Here is a 22,524-nt window from a genome sequence, read left to right on the forward strand (position 1 = left end):
TGATGTGACACCTGGATTAGAAAAGCAAAATGCAATCTCCTCTGAGTGCAGGAATTGTGGTCATGAATGGCCAAGGCCACATGGACAGCTTCAGTAACCCCAGGGGCAGCTTCAGTAACCCCAGGCTGGAAGCCTGCCCCTGTGTAGACTACTGTCACCGTTCACCATGCATTTTCAAGTCAGTTATTGCAGTGACTCAGTTATGTTTCACGAAGAAGCTACAGACACCTCTGATCCACATTAAAGGTGTTGGTGAGACAGGAGAGGAGGGCTCCACTCCATGGAGGATTTTCTGGCCCCGCAGCATTGTCTCATGCAGATTGGGAAACTGGGCAACACTGTAACTTGGAAACTGTATGGTGGGGAAGCACAAACAACAACCATGTAACAATAGAAATGAATTTTATTTTGTAAAAAGTTATAAAATGAATATTGTACAAAAATAAAGTCTGTAGAGAACTTTGGTTGATTAACACAAATGACTGAGACATATAATTGCAGGTGAAGTAAAAAAATCCAGAGAAGCACACTCCTGTCTTCAGTAAGGTCTAAAAACTAAAAAAAAAAAAAACCAACCAAAAACCTAAAAAAAAAAAAATCACAAACTTTACCCTTTTGTATTTTGAACATAGAGATTTGCTTTGGTTGCAGCCCCTTCAAGCTGCACAGAAAATGCTTTGAGGCAAGTTTTCATCAGCTGGGGCAGGAGAAAGCTCAGCTCTGAGCGCTGTCGCTGATCAGCTCCGGCAGCGCAGCTGAGCCTCGGTGCCCGGCCGGCGCTCGGTGCCACCTCTGCCACCGTGGTGGTGTCACCACCCCCAAGCAGCACGGAGGGGCTGGCAGTGTCCCCGTGGCAGTGTGAGAACAGACCCTGAGGCTGGTTCTCCAGGCCTATCCGCCCGGGAAAGCGGCGGAAGCCGGGGATGGGTTACATGCCATACACCTGGAACACCTTTCTATGCCTGGTCTGGTCCTTCTTGACCTCTAGACCCTTCCTCAGTGGTGCCCCAAGGGGCCCAGGGCAAAATGAGTATGGAGAGCCATTACATGCATGAGATAAAAGGTTGGACCATGGTTTTCAATAAGGATTTTTTTTTCATGTTGCTTTTGTGGGAGTTGATGCTTCACTGGTTGTCAGGTATGTCTAGTGACCTGCACTCCTGCTCTTTTGGGAAAAATGTCTCCAGAATGAGAGCTTGTGTTAGCGGTCACGTACAAACACCTTTGCTGTACAACCTCCCTCCTCCTAAGGAAACTTGGACTGTTCTGGTGCATGGGTATGATCCTGTAATGTTTCAGCAAATTATACAAAACACTCTGGTTATTTAACACAACTGTTTACTTGCAGGCTATATTAAATCCAGGGCTAAAAACTAGTAAGAGGGATTTAACCTCTTCTATACGGAAGTATGGAAGGAAAAGCTTAAATAAATATAACTAGAAATTATAAGGCTAAATGTGATTATTTTCCATTTGTCAATGGTTATATGAGGTCAGTTGGCATAAAGTGTGAGAAAAAAATGTGGCTACATTTAAAATATGACTAAAATTAGTTTTTCTAACAAATTGCTAATGTTGAGCCAAGTCCTGCGACCCTCACTCGTCCAGAGCCATTGCTGCTCCTGCACATGCACGACTGCAGTAATTTTCAAAAGGCTTAGTGTCAGGAATAAGGGCTGCAGGCTTCAGCACTACCTTTTGTGAAGATAATCAAGATTTTGTTTAAAAGTAAAAAAGGTAAAGTAAGTGATTTTTTGCATTCAAGTTAACACCTTCAATCAAAAGCATGGACCGTTGTTCCCAACGTCTTTGTCTCTCTATATCCCCAAGTGCCATCTACTTTGGCACCTTTGAAAGACACTTTAATAAATAAGGAGACTCATTACTGAACTGTAATAAATAACAATAACTTAATCTCAATAAATATCTTCTGTATACTTATGTCTCTGAAGGGATGCATTGCATCAAGTAGTCTCTTTCAATCACAATGACCAAATAGAAATGTAGTTATGCAAGTGACATTAGTCCTTTGTAAACCTAAAGAAACGCATTTTGTGTAGGCTGGGCTTGTTATTTCTCTTACTATACTAGGAAGAAGTGCTTAAAAACTCAACTTGTTTTCACAGGTAGCAGAAGAACAAAATCCTGCACTCAATTTGAAGAAACAAAAGATGGAAATAACCAAACTTAGCCAGTAAGCGGATCTGTTTTGCTTCATAAGAACTTGAGCCTGGTCATTTTGATATTTGCCCAATATCATCTTACTTACAAGGGTAATCTTATAGCTTAGGAGCTGTCCTAAGCACTCAGGAACTGCCCTCCAGTGAGCAGTAGCACAATGTGTCTTTCAGTAGAGCTGAGGGCACAGGGGATTAGTAAGGGACTCCTAAGCTACTTCTTAGCTAAGCTTCTTGGTATAACTGGTATATCATGGCATAACTACAACACAGCGTGGTATGGCAGGGTTGTGTTTTTAAGCACGTTCCTCATGGATTGAGTCTCACTGATGGTGGATTGAGTCAAACAGGAAAGGTAGCGTGCACATCATCCATCCATCGTCATCTCCACCTGAGCTTTTATCTAAATCCCCATAGGACGCCAGAAGTCTCCATCCTTCTACTCTGCCGCATGCCTCCTTATCCCCAGGCTCTCATGGCTCCTTAGTCTGTGTTCTTGGTCCTTTTTCCTCACTTGGAGCAGACACTTCCCTGGGAACCTTGGTCCCTCTCTTTGCAGCATAGCAGGAATGGAAAACTGGTGCCGCCTCGACATGCAGCCGTCAGACGCATCCACACCTTTTTGCGGAATGTTTTTTCAGTATGTGGTAAACCAGGTTATCATCCAAAAAGGACAAGTCGTCATCAAAGGCTGTGGGTCTGCAACAGGCTTGCCTCACTTTGTCAGTGACCAGTTTTTTCTTTTTGGTTAAGTTTTTTAAAATTTTGTCATAGGTGGTCTCAGCTGCATCACAAGATCCACTGCAATACCGGAAAATTAGCTCTTCTTTGGTTTCATATCCCAAATCCAAGTCGGTCACATTTAAATGTATTTCTGTTAAGACACATCCTCGATTTTTGCCCTTTTGATTCCTCCTTCCTTTTTTGTTGGAATTCTCTATGTTTGTGGCTGCATTTTGACGGTTTCTCTCCCGCCTAGAGAAAATCGGAGTCTGTTTATCTGGTGACCTCCTCAGTCTTTTAATAGTGGCTTGAATAAAGTCCACTACCTCATCAAACTGATCTGGATAATCCTCTGGCATATTAGCTGTTTGGGAAAGAGAGAAAAGGCTTTGTCACACATCACTTATCACAAAGTTTGTCCATTCACAGCTCAAAGATATTATGCACATGCAAGCTTTTCTGCCCATCACTTCAGAACACACGCCCAGGACCCTCAGAAATCAAGGAGAATTTGGAATGGTTTAGGTCATCACAGAAACTCATTTGGGGAAAGATAAATGAGACATATTTGTATTTCTGTGTGTGTCTGCTGATGCTTGGTATCATTTCAGCACATCTTTTAATACTGAATGAGCCCTGTGGAAATAGAAGGAAGGAAAAACATATCAGGGTATGAATATTAGTTAAGAGGTGGATGAAGCCACCAGTAAAGAGGTTATACAGACTCTTCCCAGCAAAGTAGCAACAGGAAGAGGTTTCTTTAAAGCAATTTTTCCATTATAGTTGTTAATTATTTTCTTTTCACACCAGCAGCAGTTAGTATTGCCAAAGCCACCTGTCAATAAGGTTTTTGGGCATGACAGAAGGAGGATTTCCTGGGGTACCAGACTGAGAAATTATTCCTGGATGAATGCCTGGGTTTTTACTGCTTCTAGGGGATAATTATTTTCATAGCTTTTGAAAAATTTCTCATGTAAGTGTTTTGTATCACAAGATGCTGATCACACTGAGTAAAAATAGGTCAGAATAGAAGTATTATGTTAATTTTTTAGGGAAATGTTATGAATGCATTTTCCTTTTACAAAAATTTGATTTTTATTCTATTTGATTTATCACTTGGTATATCATTGAGATGAATTACTCAAGTAAATTGCACTATGAAGTCAATGAAATGTTTCGATACTAGCAGAATGAACCTCTTCAGGAAGGGTGAAATTAAATGTGTTCTGAAATTCTTATAAATTTTGCCATTTCATCATGATTTGGAAAAAAAAAAAAAAAAAGCATTTTAAGATCCTTAATCTTCCCATGGACTAAATCCCTCAAAATTACCTGCTTTAGTGAATTCAGAGAACTAACAGAGGGTACAGCTTCCAGGACCCTGTGTGTGGATGCCCTTACCTTGCATTATTAATGACCATATCTTAAACTATATTGCAATATCAAGATCTTTTTTTCTGATTTATTGCCCCAAAAATTGAGACTTCTTGCTTTCCATTAAGTCCTAAGAGAATGCTCCTCTCTGTACTTAACTCCTAAAACCCAACACACAACAGACTGTGTTACACCAGTCTTGCATATATGGGAATATCCATCTCCAATACTCCTACAAGTACTGCAGGAATGCCAAACATTGGGAGAGGCAATATCCAGTGCAGTGCACCTGGTCAGGAGCTGGTACCTACACAAAGGCTCCCACTCAGTGAGGTGCTGAGATTGGGATGGTTCCTTAGGCAAAAGCTCAGCATTTCCACTTACTCCACTCCATTACTTCCACTTCCATTTACTCACATTTCCCTAACGAGCACAGTAGGATAGGAATCCCAATGAGTGACTGAGAACAGGTACCCAGCTCAGACAGGGTAGCATTGCCTCTGTTAACAGGAGGCAGGAAGGCATGAGGCTATCCCCACTACCTAGCAAAAGTGCATGCTCATATCCTCAGTAGAAACACCAAAAACAGAGGAGAGGGGGGGCAGCGGGATCCTAACTCTGCCAGTGCAAAAACCTGCTGAAACAGAGAGCATCTGCACATGATCAGGAATGGGGACTGCTGCCTGAAGTAGCCACATCCTAGAGGCCTCCATCCATCAATAGTGACAGGTATATGTTTTCTGATGGATGGACCCAGCAAAACAGTTTAGCTTGAAAAAAGAGTAATGGAGGCTGGAAACCTTGTACCTCCACATAATGAGGGTGATACAAGGCAAACAGGGTGCTATAAACTGTAGAGTCTGGAACTGAAAAAAGTGAATTACACTTTGTTTTATCCATGCTAAAAACAACAATGCCAGAGAGCAGTATTCATGTTCCAAGACACAAAAGAGGGATGGCTGCTATCTATACAGCTAGTTGGAGCCTGAACAAGGTAGGACCCAGTCCCATGTCTCTGCAACACCAATGGTAAGTACACTTTTCTTGCATTCCTCTATCTCTGTAGCAGGTAACAAAATACACACTGTGAGGAGGGTTGCTTGGATGGATGTGTCCACTGGATGCACCAACCAGCTCCCTTGCAGAACAGACTGGTCTGCCTAGTCTGTACAAGTATTGCCCAACCAAGCAAGAACCAGGTCCAGGCAATAGGTGGGCTATGTTCCTTTAAAGCAACAAGGGCTAGACATCTTTCTAGACTCAGTTAAAAAAGATGACCCACATGGAGCTCACATAACCCCCATTGCTGAAGTACAAATTTGGCCTTGACACATATACAGATGGAAAGTAGCTGGAAGAAGGCACTTGTTGCTCGGGACTGAGTAGTTTCTAGATTTCCTACACAGAAACTAGTTTTCTTAGTCTATAACCAAATTAGAGAAGGATGTAGCCCTGAGGAGATGGCTCTAGAAGTGCCCTTCTCACCTTGAACTCCAACTGCCCTCCTCTCATACCACTGTGACTACCCCAGCCCACACCCCCTTCATGTATTCTTTAGCACAACCTTTGTACCAACAGTATGATGCAACGAGACCTTGGCTATGGAGAGTGAAACACAACTGTAGGGAAACATACGAGGGCTTAACAAAATTAATGCAGTGATCAACCATCAAGAAGGGGACAAGAGACAGCTATAGTAAAAGCCAACCTATATGTAGAGATTATTGCTTGCAACATTCAGCCTTATGCTTATCTTGAGCGTGGCACACTGACAGGGCAGTGAGAGCTCCTTCTCCTAAGAGGGGAGAAAGAAAACTATGGATTAACTGAAGAGATAATCCAGCTCGGCACATCACTTGTAAATGGCTTGCAATTGAGGGGCAAAAATACCACCTAGCCCTGTAAGAGTGCTATAGGCAGGAGTGTTCTTTGGCTAAATACCAATCAGACAGCTACAGGGTTCAAGCACTGTTCTGGCAACTATATCCTGGAGGGTAGTAGATAGGAGGAGGGCAGACCCATGTGGTGGACTGTGTTCCTGATAAAAGTGCACACTGAGATCTATCCTGGTTCATGTGTGATTCCTACCCCAGCTGCACCAAGGGAGGTAATGCCACTGAAAGCTTTCTGCACTGCGAGTGGCCTGTGATATTTCAGGCTGAGGAAACTAAATGCCACTAAAGAGCCCCATGCAATGCTGGTGATGCAGTCGTGCACTGTCAACCCTGCAGAAGGTGCGAGCAGTAGGGCAAAAAGTAGATCAAATAATCAAACCAACAGCATTCAACTAGAGAAGTCCTACTTACATACACAGACAAGCTGCACCCAGAAAATGGGGTCACTGGCAGCAAGACTGGTCCTGGTAATGTCATTTAGGCTCTAACATGAACTGTTCAAGAAGTGTTCCAAGTGCCTAATGGAGCTGAGGATCCCTGCTCTGCTCATGCCCTACTGCAACACCAGGATATATTTTAGAGACTCACTGGGAGGAATGCCAGTACTGTTTGTAAGATGAATTCCAATTTCCTGCCTCCAGTGTGGACTTTCTCTTCAGCCCAGGCAACTGGAAACTATCCCATGCAGTTATCTAAATCTACCAGTAAGACTCCTGCAGTGGCCCACAATATTTGGAGATTACATCACTGGAGGAGACAAAAGGCCTGTGGGTGATAATAGGAAACTGGTGGGAACAGTGGGCACAGAGCTCCCCTTGAGAAAATGTGCAGGTCATCCTGGTCACTGTCTGCCCACCTAAACTACATGTGCTGGTACAGGCTATATGAGTACATCAAATCAACACAGTGGCAGCTGCATTACTGGGCTACTCAGTGAGACCCTGCGAGTTTCTGTAAGCAACACTCTTCTCTGCCTGTGGAGCCCCAAACTGGTTGTGAGCAATGCAGCAATGCTCTTTTGGCAGCTTCCAACGCAGTGCCAAGGTACCCCAGGTTTGCTTCCATAATTTAACAGTCTTAGCAACAGCTCCAATCCCTGCAATCAGCCAATTTTCTACTGCTTAATAAATCAGTCATCAGTGTGACTACAAGCAGTCACTAGGAATGGATTGCAGGGGTCTGGAAGAAAGATTGACAACCAGGAGTGAAGGGAGACTTGTGTTAGCGCTATGCTGAGGTGCCAGCCATGGCTCCATAGGGATATTCAGCTTTCCAACAAGCATGGGTGTGAAGACCTAGAGCCTGAAACAAAACTCTGAAAAACTGCTGAAATAGGACCCAGAGCAATCCAGTGGAAACACCAGCACTGACACCAGGCATGATGTGTTGAAACCAGAGGTGAATGCTGAGGAAGCTTCCATCAGACATCATACATGGATAAGCAATAAGCTCTGTGACTAAACTCCGTAAAAGGCTAATAGACAGAAGGGGAGGTGGAGAAGACTGACTGCAGGATGTCCCCATCCTGGTGGGCACGTGGTAGATGTGCTCCAGGGATGCTGAGACTTCTCTGCACCACAGACATCACGTGCTGAGTGCTTGTTTGGTCTGTGCACTGTTTTAAGTTCTGCTGGGGGCAGTGGGGGTGCTGAGCAGAGCTGTGGCCAGGGAACATCAGCGCACTCATGGGGGCTGCCTTAGCGAGCAGCCATGGTTTGTAAGATGAATAAAGCTTTTTGGTAGAGGGGTACTTTTTTACCCTTCTGCCTGCAACGTTGTTTAGAAAATGTTTATAGTCTCACAGCATCTTAGCTTTTCTCACACTGCATGGACTGCGCTGACTTGACTGTGCAGCAGAGTTTGCTGGGGGGGTTTCACACCCCTGCCAGGAGCAGATACACATTTTGCATGTGTGTGTATGTGTGCTTCATTTACACACAGACACACACAAACACAACTAATTATACACACACATGCACACATTTTTTCAAAACAAACTAGTTTACTGACAACACTTGCCTTCTGCTGGAAAAGCTGAGAGAACAAACACATGACAGATGCCTGTCATGTTGTGCAATGTGCCAGCAGAAAATGCTGGGATAATGGCATTAAAGCAGCAAAGATCTCTGAGGAGATCCCAGTCTCAAGCTCCAGGGTGTGAAGGAATTAGAATTTAAAAATTGAAAGCCACCTAGGAGAGGACAGGATAGGATAGGATAGGATAGGATAGGATAGGATAGGATAGGATAGGATAGGATAGGATAGGATAGGACAGCCAGAGCAGCATGTGCTCAATACAGGTTTGCAAAGGTTTTCTTGCATGTGTGATGCACCTTAAAACATGTATTTCCCAAAGGAAAGGAATGTATGTCCTACAAAAGTAAAATCCTCCCTTAGGGAACACGGGGTCTCTCTATGTCTTGCTCAGAGTGTGGGAGAAAGGCTCACAGACCCCTTTGGTTGGGTGTGATGGGCTGAGCCCCACCACTTAAACTATGGTGCCATAGACTGGTGTGAAGTCATGAGGTTTTGTTTGGGTTTTATGTTTGGGTTTTGTTTGGGTTTTATGTCACAGTTCTCAAAGCTGTTTCCTGACTGTCCAGCTCCCTGAGGAAGTCTCTTGGAGGCAGTCTGTGTGCAGGCACCTGCAGGTGTTTTTGCATCACCCCTGCCTGGTGTCCCTGCAGCAGGAGCCTGGGGAGGCAGCAGGGAACTGCATCCACCACGTGTGTCCTGCTGTGCTCAGCTCACTCTCCTGCAGCTCCTTTCCATGCTCCCTCTTTCATCACCATGCCACCCAGGCAGGAACAGGCAGAGCCTTTTCCTATGGTTGCAACAAGAGTACAAGTTTGTTGGGTATTGATGGCAGTCCATGTGCCACTGTGCCTCTGAGCACCTTCTCTGTATCCCTTGTCCAGCTGAACAAGGGCTCTTGATCTGTGGAGATTTTCTCACATAACCAGAAAAATGAATAAAAAAGCAAAGCAAGAAAGAAAGAATGAAATGTCACAAGACTGATGCAAATAGGAATCTAGCAGAGTGATCAGGCTGACGACACAGCTGGTGAACACCTTCAACAGAGTGAGACTCACTTAAAATACTAATTTAAAAACCAAACCAACCAACCAACCAACCAAGAAAAAAAAAATTTAAAAAACCCCAAACACAAAGAATATTTGCATCATCTGCTTGCTCTTTGCAAGCTGTTTGCTTGTTTCCTAAACACTTAGGGCACAGTCAGATCATAGCTTTGACCCAGACTCCTAGGTTTGGAACATCCTTCTGTAATGCAAACTGAAATTCTTGCCTCACTGATGTTCTCTGGAACCTGAAGTTTTGACCTGCCTGTCCCCAAGCACACTCTCTGTCCCCTGGGCACAAGAAAGCTGGCAGCACACACAAGTGAAGGGTCCTGCAGCCAAACAGCCATGGCACTCCCCATTAGCCCCTGGGGAAATCCAGTCCTCAGTTCTGCTTTGGGAGTGCAGGGAAATGTGCCTTCCTGCGGGCATCTTCCCCACTGCAACCCCACTGCAAACCTGTCCTTTCATTTTTATTTAATTAGAGACACCATGTGACACCAGGACTGGGATCTGGTCCCTGTGCTTCCTAGAAGGATAAATTATAAAGTTTTCTGATAGACCTCTACATGAAACAGGTCTAAATGGATACTCACACCAAATACATCCCATTATCAAAAAACCAGTCTCTGTTAAGTAAAAAGGCACAATTTATTTCTATCTGTTCAAATGTGATCACAATTACACTTAAAAAATCTATTAATTTGATTTTGCTATCAACAGATTCATTTTAAAGCTGAATAGTCCCCTATGTGCAGTGGAAGCAACCTGGCATGATAAAGCAAGAAATCCTCAGCTTGTACCTGATTACAAACTGATGGTTTAGATTAAACTTTGTATATTGCAGAAGAATGATTTATATAGGTGGGTTTTCCTTTTTTTTTTCAGCCTCATAAAACTGCCACATTATTAGGCACTTTACAAACCCTGAGCTGAAGTGATGTAACAGAAGTCAAAAAAGGCATATTAAACATTACAAAATTAGGTTTTGCTTTTAGATTGCAGTTTTTATGCCTGCTTTTGTGACAGTGTGTATAGCCATCACATAAAAACATTGGACAAAACACTTAACTGAATTATTTCACTTGAGCACAATCTTTCAATTAAAGAATTTCAAACAACAGGATCAGACCCTGAAGGATGATTTCAAAGTTCTAGGGATTTGGTCCAGCTCATTGTAATGGTAAGGAATATTTAGAAAATTTACATCTAGATCTGCATAAGTATTAAATGGCCCGTTTTCAAAAACAGTTCTGGTATTTAATCTGGGACCTTCATAATCAAACCAAATCAACCAAATAAAAAATGATTACTTGACTTCATAATCATGATTTAATTTTTTAAAAAATATTTAGCTTGCTTTGCAATACTGTTTTCACGTGCTTATTAGAGAGGTCATGGCCTGTCTGAGCACAGAATGCCTCCATCTCACACCACAGGGATGTATTTAAGAGAGATTTGGAGCAATTTGTTTGTGGAAGTGCAACCTTATTCAGGTTAAAAATACCAATGTGATGATCATTCTGCTTTACAAACTGAGAAAGTAGCAACTGTGTTGGGGATAAAACATTTGTTTTATTGAAAATGAAATATTTGGTATAAAAAGACAATATTATATCACACATCTAAGTGAAGCTGGGTGTTAAAAATAGTATGCTGAAATGGTTTTGGTAATTAAACAATTAAAATACCACCTCTCTGAGGCATGACTTTGCTATCATGCCTTGCCTGAAAATCCATGGGACCAAGAGTGAAATGGAAACTCATTGGTTGCATCCATTAGGAAATAGAGCATCAAACAAACCAGGGTCAGCTCATCCTTAAATGTTTAATACAGTTCTGTATCACCTCACTCCCAGCCCATCCTGTGGCTCCCCTCAGACTCAGAGAGCCCTTGGAAATGGAGCCTCTCCCTGGTGTCACTTGTCTCTCATCAAGGCAAGTGCTAAATAACCTGGTGGGCGGTGTCAGGGCCACTCACACCACTCAGGTACAATGAGGCAACGCTGGTAAAAGGCACAGGATTGACCTTCCTGGTGTTCTTGCTCCTGATGGAGCAGTCAATTCTGTGTTTGTAGCTCACTAGCTAATTAACTAACTCACTAACCCTGCAGCTTCCCACGTGTTGATCAGGACAAATCCACAGATTTGTCTGTGGATTTGAGTCCTTTCTACAGAGTCCTTTGTATTTTCACTCTGCCATGCTCGGCAGTGCCTCCCTTTCTGTACTTTGCTTGCGTTCTTGCAGGTAGAAATGCTGGTTCTCAACAGAGGAAGAAAGTGGGGAGACAATAGGACCACCACAGCTGTTGCCAGTGTGGGAAGTCCCTGAGCATGGGGGGGAAACAGCCAGGTCAGATGGGCTGTGTGAAGCAGGGGAAGTCATGAGCTGACCTGCTCACGGGAGTTTATTGTTCTTCACCTGGTCCAGGCAGGTTGCTCACAGTGCCCAATGCTGGGCTGCCCTCCTTTGCTCACCCCCACCTCTGGCCTCTCTGGGGTGGGCAGAGGAACATCTCACTCAGCAGTCAAGCAGCAGAGGAGCAACAGGAGGATGCAATCTTGCCTCTGGCACAGAGCTTTGAATCACCACCTCTGAGCACCACAGAGCAGTCGGCTTTTCAGCAGTCGCACCTGAGATTTTGTGGCATCTCCTGCAGATGCTGCCAGGAGCCCATCTGCGCTAGGACCTTATCCTAAGGGATGGTGGGTACGTGAGCACCCTCAGAGCATCCCTGCATCAGAAGAAGTTACAGCATGAAGAGTGTAAAAGGGGAAGATAGAAAAAGTGCCAGTATCCTGGCTGAAGCCACCAACCAAGTAGGAGCCAAACATAAGGGCAAGACACATACCTGTTGACTCCTCCCTAAGACCTAGTATTCTCCCACATCCATACCATGCTGAGTAAATACCCAGCTTCCCAGTAAAACCTAGGTTTACTCCCAATATTTTGTTAAGCTAGAACCTCAAATCCTGTGAGAGCCTTGGATGAGTATATATGAGGGAGACCCGAAACCTGCAACCTCTGTTAGCATGAACACGTGCAGCCAGCTAATAGGCAAGCATTCAGGTTTTAATGGAGGAAACACTGATGGTATTTTCTTCACCATCCCTGATGCAGCCCCGCTCTCTTATGACATCAGTAAAAGCCCACGATGCTAACCCAGCCCCTCTTTAATAACAGTTCACTGAAGGGAAAGAACACGCTTAAATCAATAACATCAGCTATTACTACAATGCCTGTGCTCTTATGCTGCATCTCCCTTTGGGTTTTAGAGCATCCCCAAGGAACAAAGACATGCAGCAAAGCAGGAAGAACAGACTCCAAAGGGACCCTAAGCCAGTCTCTTCCCTGTGGCTGTAGACTGGCAGAGCAGTCTGGGCAAAATCTTGGCTGATGTTTCTCTTGTAGGAATCTCTGCTGCTATCAGATGCGATCTGATCTATAAATAACACATGATCTTTCATTGTTGCCTTTCAATTGCCTGCATTTCAATGTGTTTACAAAAGGAACAATATGGAAGGTTTTAATATTGCTAGTTGAAAATTGTTATTGCTATAGTAATCAGTCCCTGGCTCTAGGGCAGGTGCATGTGCTCCACTGCAGAAGGGCTCTGCTGGGAAGTGTGGAGTGGCACTTTGCCAGATAGAGCTGGTGTGTGCTCAGAAGAGCAAGGTCCTTCCTAACTGCTACACTGGGTGCTACATCCCTTCAGAAATTTCCCAAGTAATGGCTGATTTTGCCAAAGAAATCACAAATGCTTTGGATGGAAGCAGAGATAGTCCAGATGTTTGTACACAGTTTATTCAAAGGGGATATGACCAGCTTGCCTCTAAAAGCGTGGCCACCAGAGAAGTTTTGGCATACTGCTATAACACTGCCCAGTCACAACACAGGAAAATAAATACATGGATTTCAGTGTTTGCTTATTTTAAAGAATATTCCTGTGCAATAATCTTTAAAGTATTTGCACAAGTTCTAAAGACTTCAAAGAAACGTACCTGCAGGTTTCAGTTTAAGTGATGTATAATGGAGCCTAAACTTCTGCTAGGTCATACGAATGGCTTTATTCCTTAAAAAAAAAAATGCTGCTACATGAAATACCTCACAAAATTAATTTTAAGTCCTTGATCTTAAAACATATTCCAACATACAGTTTTGTCTTAATATTTTATTTGCAGCTGTGTTTTTGATCCTATTTTCTTTCATCTCTTTGCAATCATGATTGAAATTCCAAGAACTGAAATCTTTCCTGTGGTTCTCTTTACCAAAGGGTATTTCTTGATCAGAAACTGAGCTGGTTTTGTAATAAATGACCACTCTGCAGTGCTAACCACTCTACCATCACTAATGTGTCAGTGGCCTATTTAGATGTCTGATGATCCTGGACATGGTTATGCTGCAGTATTTTGTATTGCTTGTTTATTTCTACTTATTTCTAATTATTTCTTACTGCCTCAGAAATATGGGAATCCACAACAAATGTAGTTATGTTGGGTTTGGCCTATGTACTGCAAGTTTTATGGTGTAATCTCTAGATAATGGTGGGGGGAGGGAGGAAAGCTGGGTATTTGCACTAGATGTTCACCTCTGAACACCTGCAATTGTGGCACAGTGGAACTTGATGACCCAAATGGCTTCTCAAAGCCTTTGTAACTTTAATTATTTTAAAACTGCTTTTTGCAGTACTAACCAGGAACTAACCATAGGTTGTAATGTCTTTGTATAATTTACAAAGACATTACAACCTATCAGTCAGAGGATCTTCTACTGGTGGACAATGACTCCTTCACTGAATTCAGTGACAGTCTAATGAATATTTAACACAACCAAATTCTTCAGCTTTTCAAGGAATGTTTTGAAGCTCTTCATCTGCAAATTCTGAACATGGATATTTCTAAAATATATTGAAGAGTCTTATGAAAGATAACATAGAAAAGTATGTCCAGGTATGTTATCTGTCAATAAACACCTGCAAAACATCCAACAGCATCCACAGTTTCACTGGCAATCTTTTGAGGTCCCTAAATTGAAAAGCAGCAAAGAACTAACACTTTCAGCAAAGGATAACTCAAAATAAGAAACAGAACTTTATTATCCTGCAATTCAGAACTTTTTTTTCCTTAAGTCACAGAGTGTTCTTCACTGGAGTATATTCAGCATTTATGCCTGAGACTGCAGAGGAATTTGCTTTTAGGGCTACATGCCTGTGGATTTAACCACATCTGACTGGTTTCTTTATTTTTCTAGAATTTTGCCCATGAATGGACCAATCTGAATGCTTGGGATTTCTGAAAGCCTAGATAACCTGGGTGTCCCTGTGCAAACAAACTTTAGGACATACATACACGTGCTGGCTTGGGCACCCAGGATGGGCACTGGCGGGATGCACTGGCTGTGCTGGATGCACTGGCTGTGCTGGGCACACACAGACCAGATGGCACAGGGTGGCACCTGCTCGGGGTGGCTGATACCTCCCTGAGGCACTGGGTTTACTGTGCAGGGCAGGTTACCCCTGCAGCTCCTGGGTGTCCAAAGCACATACGCCACACTGTAGGTGTGCTGAGCAGGAAAGCCTGGGCAGAAACATGAGAGTTGCAGTTTGTGACATTGAATGGGCCTAATAAATATTGTAGGGAAGGAAATGCATTCAGCTAGAAGCATAATTAAATACTGGTTTTGCCTTAAAGAGCCCTACAATACCACTATTTTTTTCTAGATACTTTCCATATTAGTTAATAAAGTTGCATCTAAAACCAGTAACTCAACATGAAATACACCTTCGAAGGAGTAAGAAAAATTTTTAACAGAGATATAACACAAATACACACCATGGTGTGTCACAGCACGTACCAAAGGAGCTCCCACAGTGAATGACCATTCAGTAGCTGTAGAGTAACCCAGACACCATGATGCAAAATCTATCTTTTCCTCTTACTAGGGGGGAAAATCCCATGGGGAGATGTTTCATTTAATTCTACCTGCTCACCACTAGCTCTTTGTAAACGTTCTCACTTGATCAAGAGGATACCTATCATACCATGGATTTTAGGACACTCCAGTCCTCACGTACATGTTGATGATGTGCATCCAACAGCAAGCAGTTACAAGACGTATTCACTGGCGACTGTGTATAATGCAAACAAGCGTTTGGCTCCCTCTGCACTGTCATGCTTTTGAGGCTGCTGACTTAGTATTTAGTTTATAATAATGTGGTTTATATTTGTTCTACTTGCATTTGGCATTTAAGCTAATAGTGTTCTTCCTCCAGAGGATTGTAGCATAAGGGAAACAATGAAACAGTTACAAACTCTACATCTATTCTGGTTTTTGTGGGTGTGAAATAAGCTATCCCATGAATATTGATGCTAAAACACCTACAAATACTGGATTCATCTCCAATGCACTGCATTTGTGGAGGATACTCCAGCCTCCAGTCCAATTAAAAATGCAGAAGATTGCAATTGCTAGCACCCTCTGCCATCTCTGATTACTGCCCTGAACAGCAAAGGTCAGCACATTACACCTGATCAGCCCAGGAGGTTAGAACCCTGCCCGGAGCCTGAAATGAAGGGAGGTTTCAAACCAACCTGAAAGGGATGGGGTAACATCGGGTGACCTCAGAGTACTTTGCAGAGAAAGCAATCCCATCAAACAAGAACACAAAAAGGTGTCAAGGGCCTGGAAAACAGGCAAGCTGTTTGGCCTGCCCTTAGGACTGGACTTGATCTCACAATCCTACTAAGCCCTGATGCAAGTGGTGTATGGGAGACACAACTTCCCTGGAGTAAGAGTAGTGGACCTTGGAGCAAAATGGCTACAAAGGGATTGCTTTAGAGGACAGCAGTGCACCTCTCTGAATGCACACAGCACCCAGGGCCCACACACTGCCCTGTGCATATGAGGCAACACAGGCAATGATGGTGCTCCCACCACTTTGTGAGCTGTCTCCTGCCAAAGCCCTTAGCAAAGCAGCTGACCAACAGCACCCACAGAGAAGGGAATACATGGGAGCTGCAAGCACACCTCTGTGCTTGTGGCACATTGTGCTCTGATGGCAAGAGAAGCCTTCAAGTGGAAAGGGAAATGTACATGGTGTAGACACTGATTCCTATTGTGTACTTAGTTCTCTGTCTTTCCTGTGCTGAAGGGTGCATGCCACCAAATTGTAAGCAGAGAGAACAAATGTGTCAAAGGCACTGATGGGGGTGACTTAAGCAAAGGGCTGCTGTGGCAGGAAGGCAGTGATGTGCCTGGGAAGGATCAGCCTCACAGCCTGTTTGCAGACTGTTTGCCAGACACTGCACACTTTTAAATCAACAAAGAGCATAAAAGTGCACCAGAGTATTTCACTGCTCTCTTACAGTCACCTTTCTGCAGGTCTCCTCTGACTCATCTGACTTGGCAACACAGAGATTAATTTCTAACTTTCAGACTCGATTGTTGTGTAAAGTGCTGCCCTACAAAGATCACAGGAATGCCCTGGGTTTCCCTCAATTTCTGATGTGAAGAACAGTACTGCTTCCTTTGCTCTTGCAGCCAGGACCATTTGTTAGTGATACACAGAGTTAAAAAATCGAGACCAAACTATCAGTCCATTTTCAAATGACTATCCTGGGCAATAACCTTCCACCCAGCTCTGCATGGCTAAGCCCATGTCTGTATCCTGGAAACAGAGATAATATTGATACTCCCACAGCTCAGGTAAAACACAGGTTGTCTTTCTTCCTGCTTCTTGTTTATCCAATCCACAGGAAAGAAAAAAAAGAAGATGCAATGATGAGAAGTTTTGGATACTAGGAACTGAGAGAACCACAACTTCTGCCTATCCCCTTGAGCTGCTGTAGAGGAATTAGTTTACCAGGGACCATATTCCCAGAAGGCAGTTTCAAGATAAAAGGAGGCATTGTACAAATACTATCACTCTGGAAAGATGGAGCATTAATGTTCTCCCACCCTGAAGCTTATGCGAGAGCCACAAACTGGCTAATGATTCTTTCTCCCTAATGCTCTCCTTGCACCAGCACCTCAGCCAGCCTGTGCAGAGGGGAACAGCACAGTGGCCTGAAAAGCTGATCACTGCCTTTTGCAGGACAGCACTTATCCACCACATGGCTTGCCATGGAGAAGAAGATCACCCTGTGTGATAGCCCCATGATCCTGGCAGGCTGTAGCCCTCTGAGGAAACACTTTTGGCCAATCTCCCTCTGTGGAGGGGCTGAAAGGATGTCAGGGTTGCCAGTCTGTGAGCAGCAGGAGCCCAGGCTGGGACACACGGAGGCGGGAGCCCAGGCAAGATTCCAGCAGGGGGGAAACACTAGCAAGAGAAGGGAAGAGAGAAGACTAAACAGGCAAGGGCATAAATGCGTGTGTATGGAAGAGACGGGTGTTTGGGAGGGGTCAAAGTGAAGTCACAGCAAATGCTTGGTGCCTCCTCACTGCGTTAGCCTGGCTGCTCCCAGAGAAACCAGAGTGTGGCTGCCTGTGACTGGAGCGGTGGCAGGCGCAGGGAAAGGACATGCCTCCAGAAAAGGAGATAGAAATGAATCCCAATTACTGGATACTGTCTGTATCCTGTAACGAGCTAAACAGAGAGGGGGATGAGCAAGGGCAAAAGAAGCAACCTTCAAACTGCGTCTGCGCCTTTGCTAAGCGAACGTCTCCACTATTCATGTGAGTATTCGCCACTCCTTACTGAGTCATATTACCTCTCTCTTTAAAAAGCCACCAGAGTTAACATAGCGCTCACATACCACTGTGAAAATCCTGTACCTGCTATTGTAGGTATTGTACCTATTATTAGCAAGGCATTATTATCTGTCATTTGGATTGTAAACTGTCTTACTGTGAGCTAGCTCATGTGGATTGCTCTGCATCAAGCTCCTAACCCTGCCACAGCTACTCTTCCGTAAATTTCCATGTGGACACACTAATTTCGAGATCAGAATCCAAGGAGGATTTAATGAAGCTCAGCAGGACTCCAGGATGTGTACAGTGCCTCCCATCATGGAGCCAAACCTCCATCAGGACTTGCGCCCACTACAGGCAGAGAATAATTGCATTGGCAGGTCTGAGCAGGGAGAGGAGGCTGAGGCGCTGGAGAAGGAGTTTCAGTGCCTGCGCTGCGAGGGGTGTGAACCAGATCCTCCTCTCGGCTCCTCTGCATACAACAAACTTGTACCACCCTCCTCCCCACGTTCTTCAACCAGAGGGATCCTAAGACTGCCAGGAAGGCAGGGCTGGAGTGAGCAGGGGGCATTGCAACTGCAATTGTCAACCCCCAGCTTTGGAGAATGACTAAGCTTGGAGCTGCTCAAGCAAGACCAAAGCCAATGACACTGCATGTGGAGAAACAGGGGCACAAAATGGGAGGATCCTCTCCTCACCCTGATGCCTGAGCAAAGGGAAGCGAGTTTAGCAAGACAGACAGCAGTTGCTACAAAGGGGAATGTTTCTTACAGTCACTGTGCACAGCATAGGGAGGCAGCAGGCTGATGGGGGAGAGATCATCTTCAGGTCCCTCTACCACTGAAGGGGACCCCTTGGGAGGCGTCTTACCGGTGGGCAGGGGCAAGGTGGACACCGTGTTGAGCAGCACCACGCAGACAGCCACAACATCCCATAACTTCATCTTAGATCTCCTTCCAACACGGGCCCCTGGCAGAAAGGAGAGGCAGGGTTAGCTCCCAGCTGCTATGTTCCCCAGTCCTGCCTCAGCCCTGAGACAAAGCGGAGCAGTCTTGCACCCCAGATCACACTGGGTCACCCAGGCCAGGCCTGGATGGAACAACAACTGCTCTTCGTGCAGCCAGAGGAGTGAGGTGGGCTCTCCCCAGCCAGTAAGTGGTGTGGGAGAGGGAGGCACAGGATGGCCTCCAGTCCCTTTATGCCTGAGAAAGCTGCACTGGGGAAGGCAGGCATGCAGGCCCCACGAGTCTATCTGACAGAAAGTGTGACCATGGCCGTGTGCTCACTGGCAGGCAGGGTCACCTTGTGCTTGTTGAGCACCTGGGCAGCACCAGGGCACTTGTTCTCAGGCTGGCCCGGGGAGGACTGGGCTGATCTGGGGTGCTGGTCTGTGCAGACTTGATGTGCTACAAGCAAACCTTCCTTTCCCTTTCCCTCTCTTCCCCTTCCCTCTTTTCTCTCTCTTATTCCCTTTCTTCTTCCCCCCACCCTTTCCCTTCCACTATCCAGTCCTCCCCTTGCTCTTAATTTTTTCTCTCCTTTTTCCGTTCATCTTCACTTGTCACCTTTTTTCCTTATACTCCTCCTTTTCCCCATTCTTTCCTCTCTCCCTATTGTCTTCCTCTTTTCTTCCTATTTCCCTTCCCCCTTACTTCAAGATTTCCTTTTTTTCCTTCCACTTTCATTTTTCCTTTCCTCTTTGTTTCCATCTCCCTTTAATTTTCCTCTTCCCTTCCCATTTCCCACTCCTTGTATTCTTCTCCTCCCCTAGTCTTTCTTTCATTCTCTCTCTTTTTCTTTTTTTTTCACCGATCTTCATTCTTTTCCGTTCTCTTGCCTTCTCCCCTTCCCTTCCCTTCCCTTCCCTTCCCTTCCCTTCCCTTCCCTTGTGTCTTTTCCTTTTCTTCTCCTCGTTCCGCGGCCGCCCTGCCCGAAGTCTGCCACGGCACGTACCCGCTGCCCTCTGCCCGCCGCCCGGGGTAGCAGCTGCCCGCGGCCCGGTTCGGCTGGCCCGGGCGGCGGCACAGGGCAGTGTCCGGCCCGGGAGGAGCAGCCCCGCCGGGAGGACCCGCGGAGGTCCCGGTCCAGCGGCAGGGCTTAGGGCGCGGCTGCCGCTCGGTGCGCGCCTTCTCCGCCGGCCGCTGCCTTCGCACCTCGCCGTGTTCGGGGAGCTGCGGGGCGCCCCGGAGACAGTGCCCGCCCGCCCCGCCCTGCCCCCGCGCACCCATCCTCGCCCTCACCTCTGAGCTGGTCTCGTCGGACCCGAGATGGACATTAACGCCGCGGAGTCAACCAGCCGGCCGGACGATTCATGTGGGCAGCTCGGGGTCCGACTGCCGGCACCCTCTTTGCTCAGAGGAGGGGGGAAGGGGGACTCGTACGGAGGAGGAGGGGGTGTAAGGTCGCAGGTCTGGATGGAGGCAGCGGGGAGCCGGCAGCACAGTCCCCGGCGGCCTCCCCCGCCGCCGCCGCAGGTGCTGTGCCCGCGGCAGGAGCGGCGCCGCGGGGCTCTCTGCCCGCCCCGGCCCCGGGGCCGCGCTCAGCAGCGGCGGGAGCGGCCCGAGCCGCGGGGAGCGCCGCCTGGCAGCGGGAGCTGGCGCTGGGTGCTGCGCTTGGGACCCTGCCTGGAAATCTGAGAAAGACACTCCATCAACAACTGCGGGGAGTCAGATGAAGACATCAGCGCTCCTGTAACGCCAGCGCGTCCAGCACTGCCGGGAGCCGCGCACCGCTCGGACACGCACACCACGGCGGGAGAAAAAGAAAAAAAAAAAAAGAAAAAAAGAAAACCAAGAAAAACCCCACCCCAGCGGAGGAAGGAAGGGGAAAACGATTAAAAAAATAAAAATCGAACCACCCCCCCCTCAGCCTGCTGTGAGAATCAGAGGCCGGCACTGGGATTTGTAGAGCCGGTAGCAGCAGCAGCAGCAGCGAGGCTTCCTCCTCCAGAGCGGGGTCCCGTCGCGGCGAAAGCTTAGATCCAAGCGGGAGCGCGGCGGGAAGCTGGGCCGGTGTCGGGAGCGCCCGCTCCGGCTGGGCCTGGGCGCGCCGGGCTCCCCGGGCGCCGGCGGGGCTGGGTGGGGGCGCGGGGCTGGGCGAGGCGCGGGGGGCGCCGCACCCGCGGACGGAGTGAGCGCGGAGCCGGACGTGCGGACGCGGGGGCTTTGCCAGGGCGACTCGGCGCCGCAGATGGATTTATAGGGCCCTTTGGCAGTGACGCGCCCTCCGCTGATTCGCTTTCAGACCCAAACACACGCTGGCCCCCCGCACCGGACCCCGCGGAGCCTCCAAATATCTCCCGGCTGAAGTCACCGGCCCGACATACCGTGGGCTGCGCGGCCGCCGGCGCAGCCCCGCGGCACCCGCTGGCCCCGCGGCGGCGGCGGCGGGGCCGGGCCGGGGTAACCCAACACCGCGTCCCTCCCCAGCGCCGCTCGCCGCGCTCGCGCGGACGGACGGACGGACGGACTGACGGACCGACCGACGGCTGGCGGCGGCGGGGAGGCCGCCCCCTCCTCGCCCCTCGCCGGCCGCAGGTGCCGCCAGCGCCGCGAGTCCCCCGCGGAAGCCGCAGTGCGGGGCGCGGGATGCGGAACCTCCGCGCAGCCCGGCCCCGGCGCGGGGGGTGGTGGTGCTGGTTTGACTCGCCGAAGGCCGCGGCAAAGTCGCTGTAAACAGTGTCGACTTTCAGCCCTGCGCCGTGTATTTATGACTCACGCAGTTGTCCGGAGGTATGAGATCCTCATGTCTCCGGTGCTGCGGAATTAGCGCGGCGGGCGGCTGGGCAGCGCAGGGTTTGTGCGGGCGGTCCGGAGACCGCTGCCTCCGCCTCGCGCGGCTTCTCTTTAAAAATAGTCTTTGCTTCTGGATATTTAATTGTTGTGGGGGGAAGGCACTCGGGTATGGGATGGAGAAGCGAAACCCGCAGGAGACCAGGTCGGTCCCGGAGCCCCCGCGCCGAGCACCGGAGCTGCGGGACGGAGGGACCCGCGCTGGGCATGGCCGGGCCGGGCCGCCCCTAAAGCTGACACCTGGCTGCGGGTTTGTTTCGTACGCCCTCCAGCCCAGGTGTGCGTATGTGTGTGAGTGCGGCTGTGCGTTCATACGTGTGCGCACCGGCTCGTCTCTCTCCCCCGGGGAAGGGCAGCAGCCCCCAGGCCGTCCCTTCGGTGACCGCCGCCCGTCCCAGACCCCGCGGGCACGGCTGCCTGATGCAGCGACGGCGGCCAGGGCGGCACCCCCGGGCGAGGGAAGGTCCGGCAGGGCGGGGAAAGGGGGGAGAGGGGCGCCGAGCCCCGTCCGGACACTGCCACCGTCAGCGGCACCGTGGGCTGCCTATCCCGGCTTGCCCAATCGCCTGCGCCACCTCGTCTGCTGCACGCGACTCTCCCTCTTCCCATTCCCCCGCCTAAGTCCCAGGCCCTGCAGGGAGAGGATGCAGGAGGCAAGTGAGACCAGCTCCTGGTGCATGCCCTAGGCTTTGTGCACAGCCCATCCCGCGCCACTTGCACCCTCCCTGCTGTCCTTGTCTAGGCAATGGGGTGAGGACCGTGTGTGTGGGCTCCAGAGCCAAGTGCGGGCACGCC

The 22,524-nt window shown here is 47.7% G+C and overlaps 2 protein-coding genes across 3 annotated transcripts; both read right to left on the minus strand.

The window, feature by feature from the left end:
* Positions 1-385: 385 nt before the first annotated feature.
* On the minus strand, positions 386-20,401 carry GDNF (glial cell derived neurotrophic factor). Of its 2 annotated transcripts, none has more exons than XM_036402556.1 (3): positions 20,179-20,401; positions 18,809-18,907; positions 386-3,264 (listed from the first exon to the last, which is right to left on the minus strand). In XM_036402556.1, exons 2-3 carry the CDS (start codon positions 18,879-18,881, stop codon positions 2,780-2,782), a joined length of 558 nt encoding a protein of 185 aa, XP_036258449.1. In that variant the 5' UTR covers positions 18,882-18,907; positions 20,179-20,401; the 3' UTR covers positions 386-2,779. The 2 variants fall into 2 exon arrangements, with proteins under 2 accessions (XP_036258449.1, XP_036258448.1); XM_036402555.1 differs by having other exon boundaries at positions 18,710-18,907.
* A 401-nt stretch (positions 20,402-20,802) lies between these two features.
* On the minus strand, positions 20,803-21,684 carry LOC129047017 (translation initiation factor IF-2-like). Its single transcript, XM_054517870.1, has 3 exons — positions 21,656-21,684; positions 21,264-21,606; positions 20,803-21,174 (listed from the first exon to the last, which is right to left on the minus strand). Exons 1-3 carry the CDS (start codon positions 21,682-21,684, stop codon positions 20,803-20,805), a joined length of 744 nt encoding a protein of 247 aa, XP_054373845.1.
* Positions 21,685-22,524: the final 840 nt, after the last annotated feature.

This window comes from Molothrus ater, chromosome Z (genome assembly GCF_012460135.2).
Source record: "Molothrus ater isolate BHLD 08-10-18 breed brown headed cowbird chromosome Z, BPBGC_Mater_1.1, whole genome shotgun sequence".
Lineage (NCBI taxonomy): Eukaryota > Metazoa > Chordata > Aves > Passeriformes > Icteridae > Molothrus > Molothrus ater.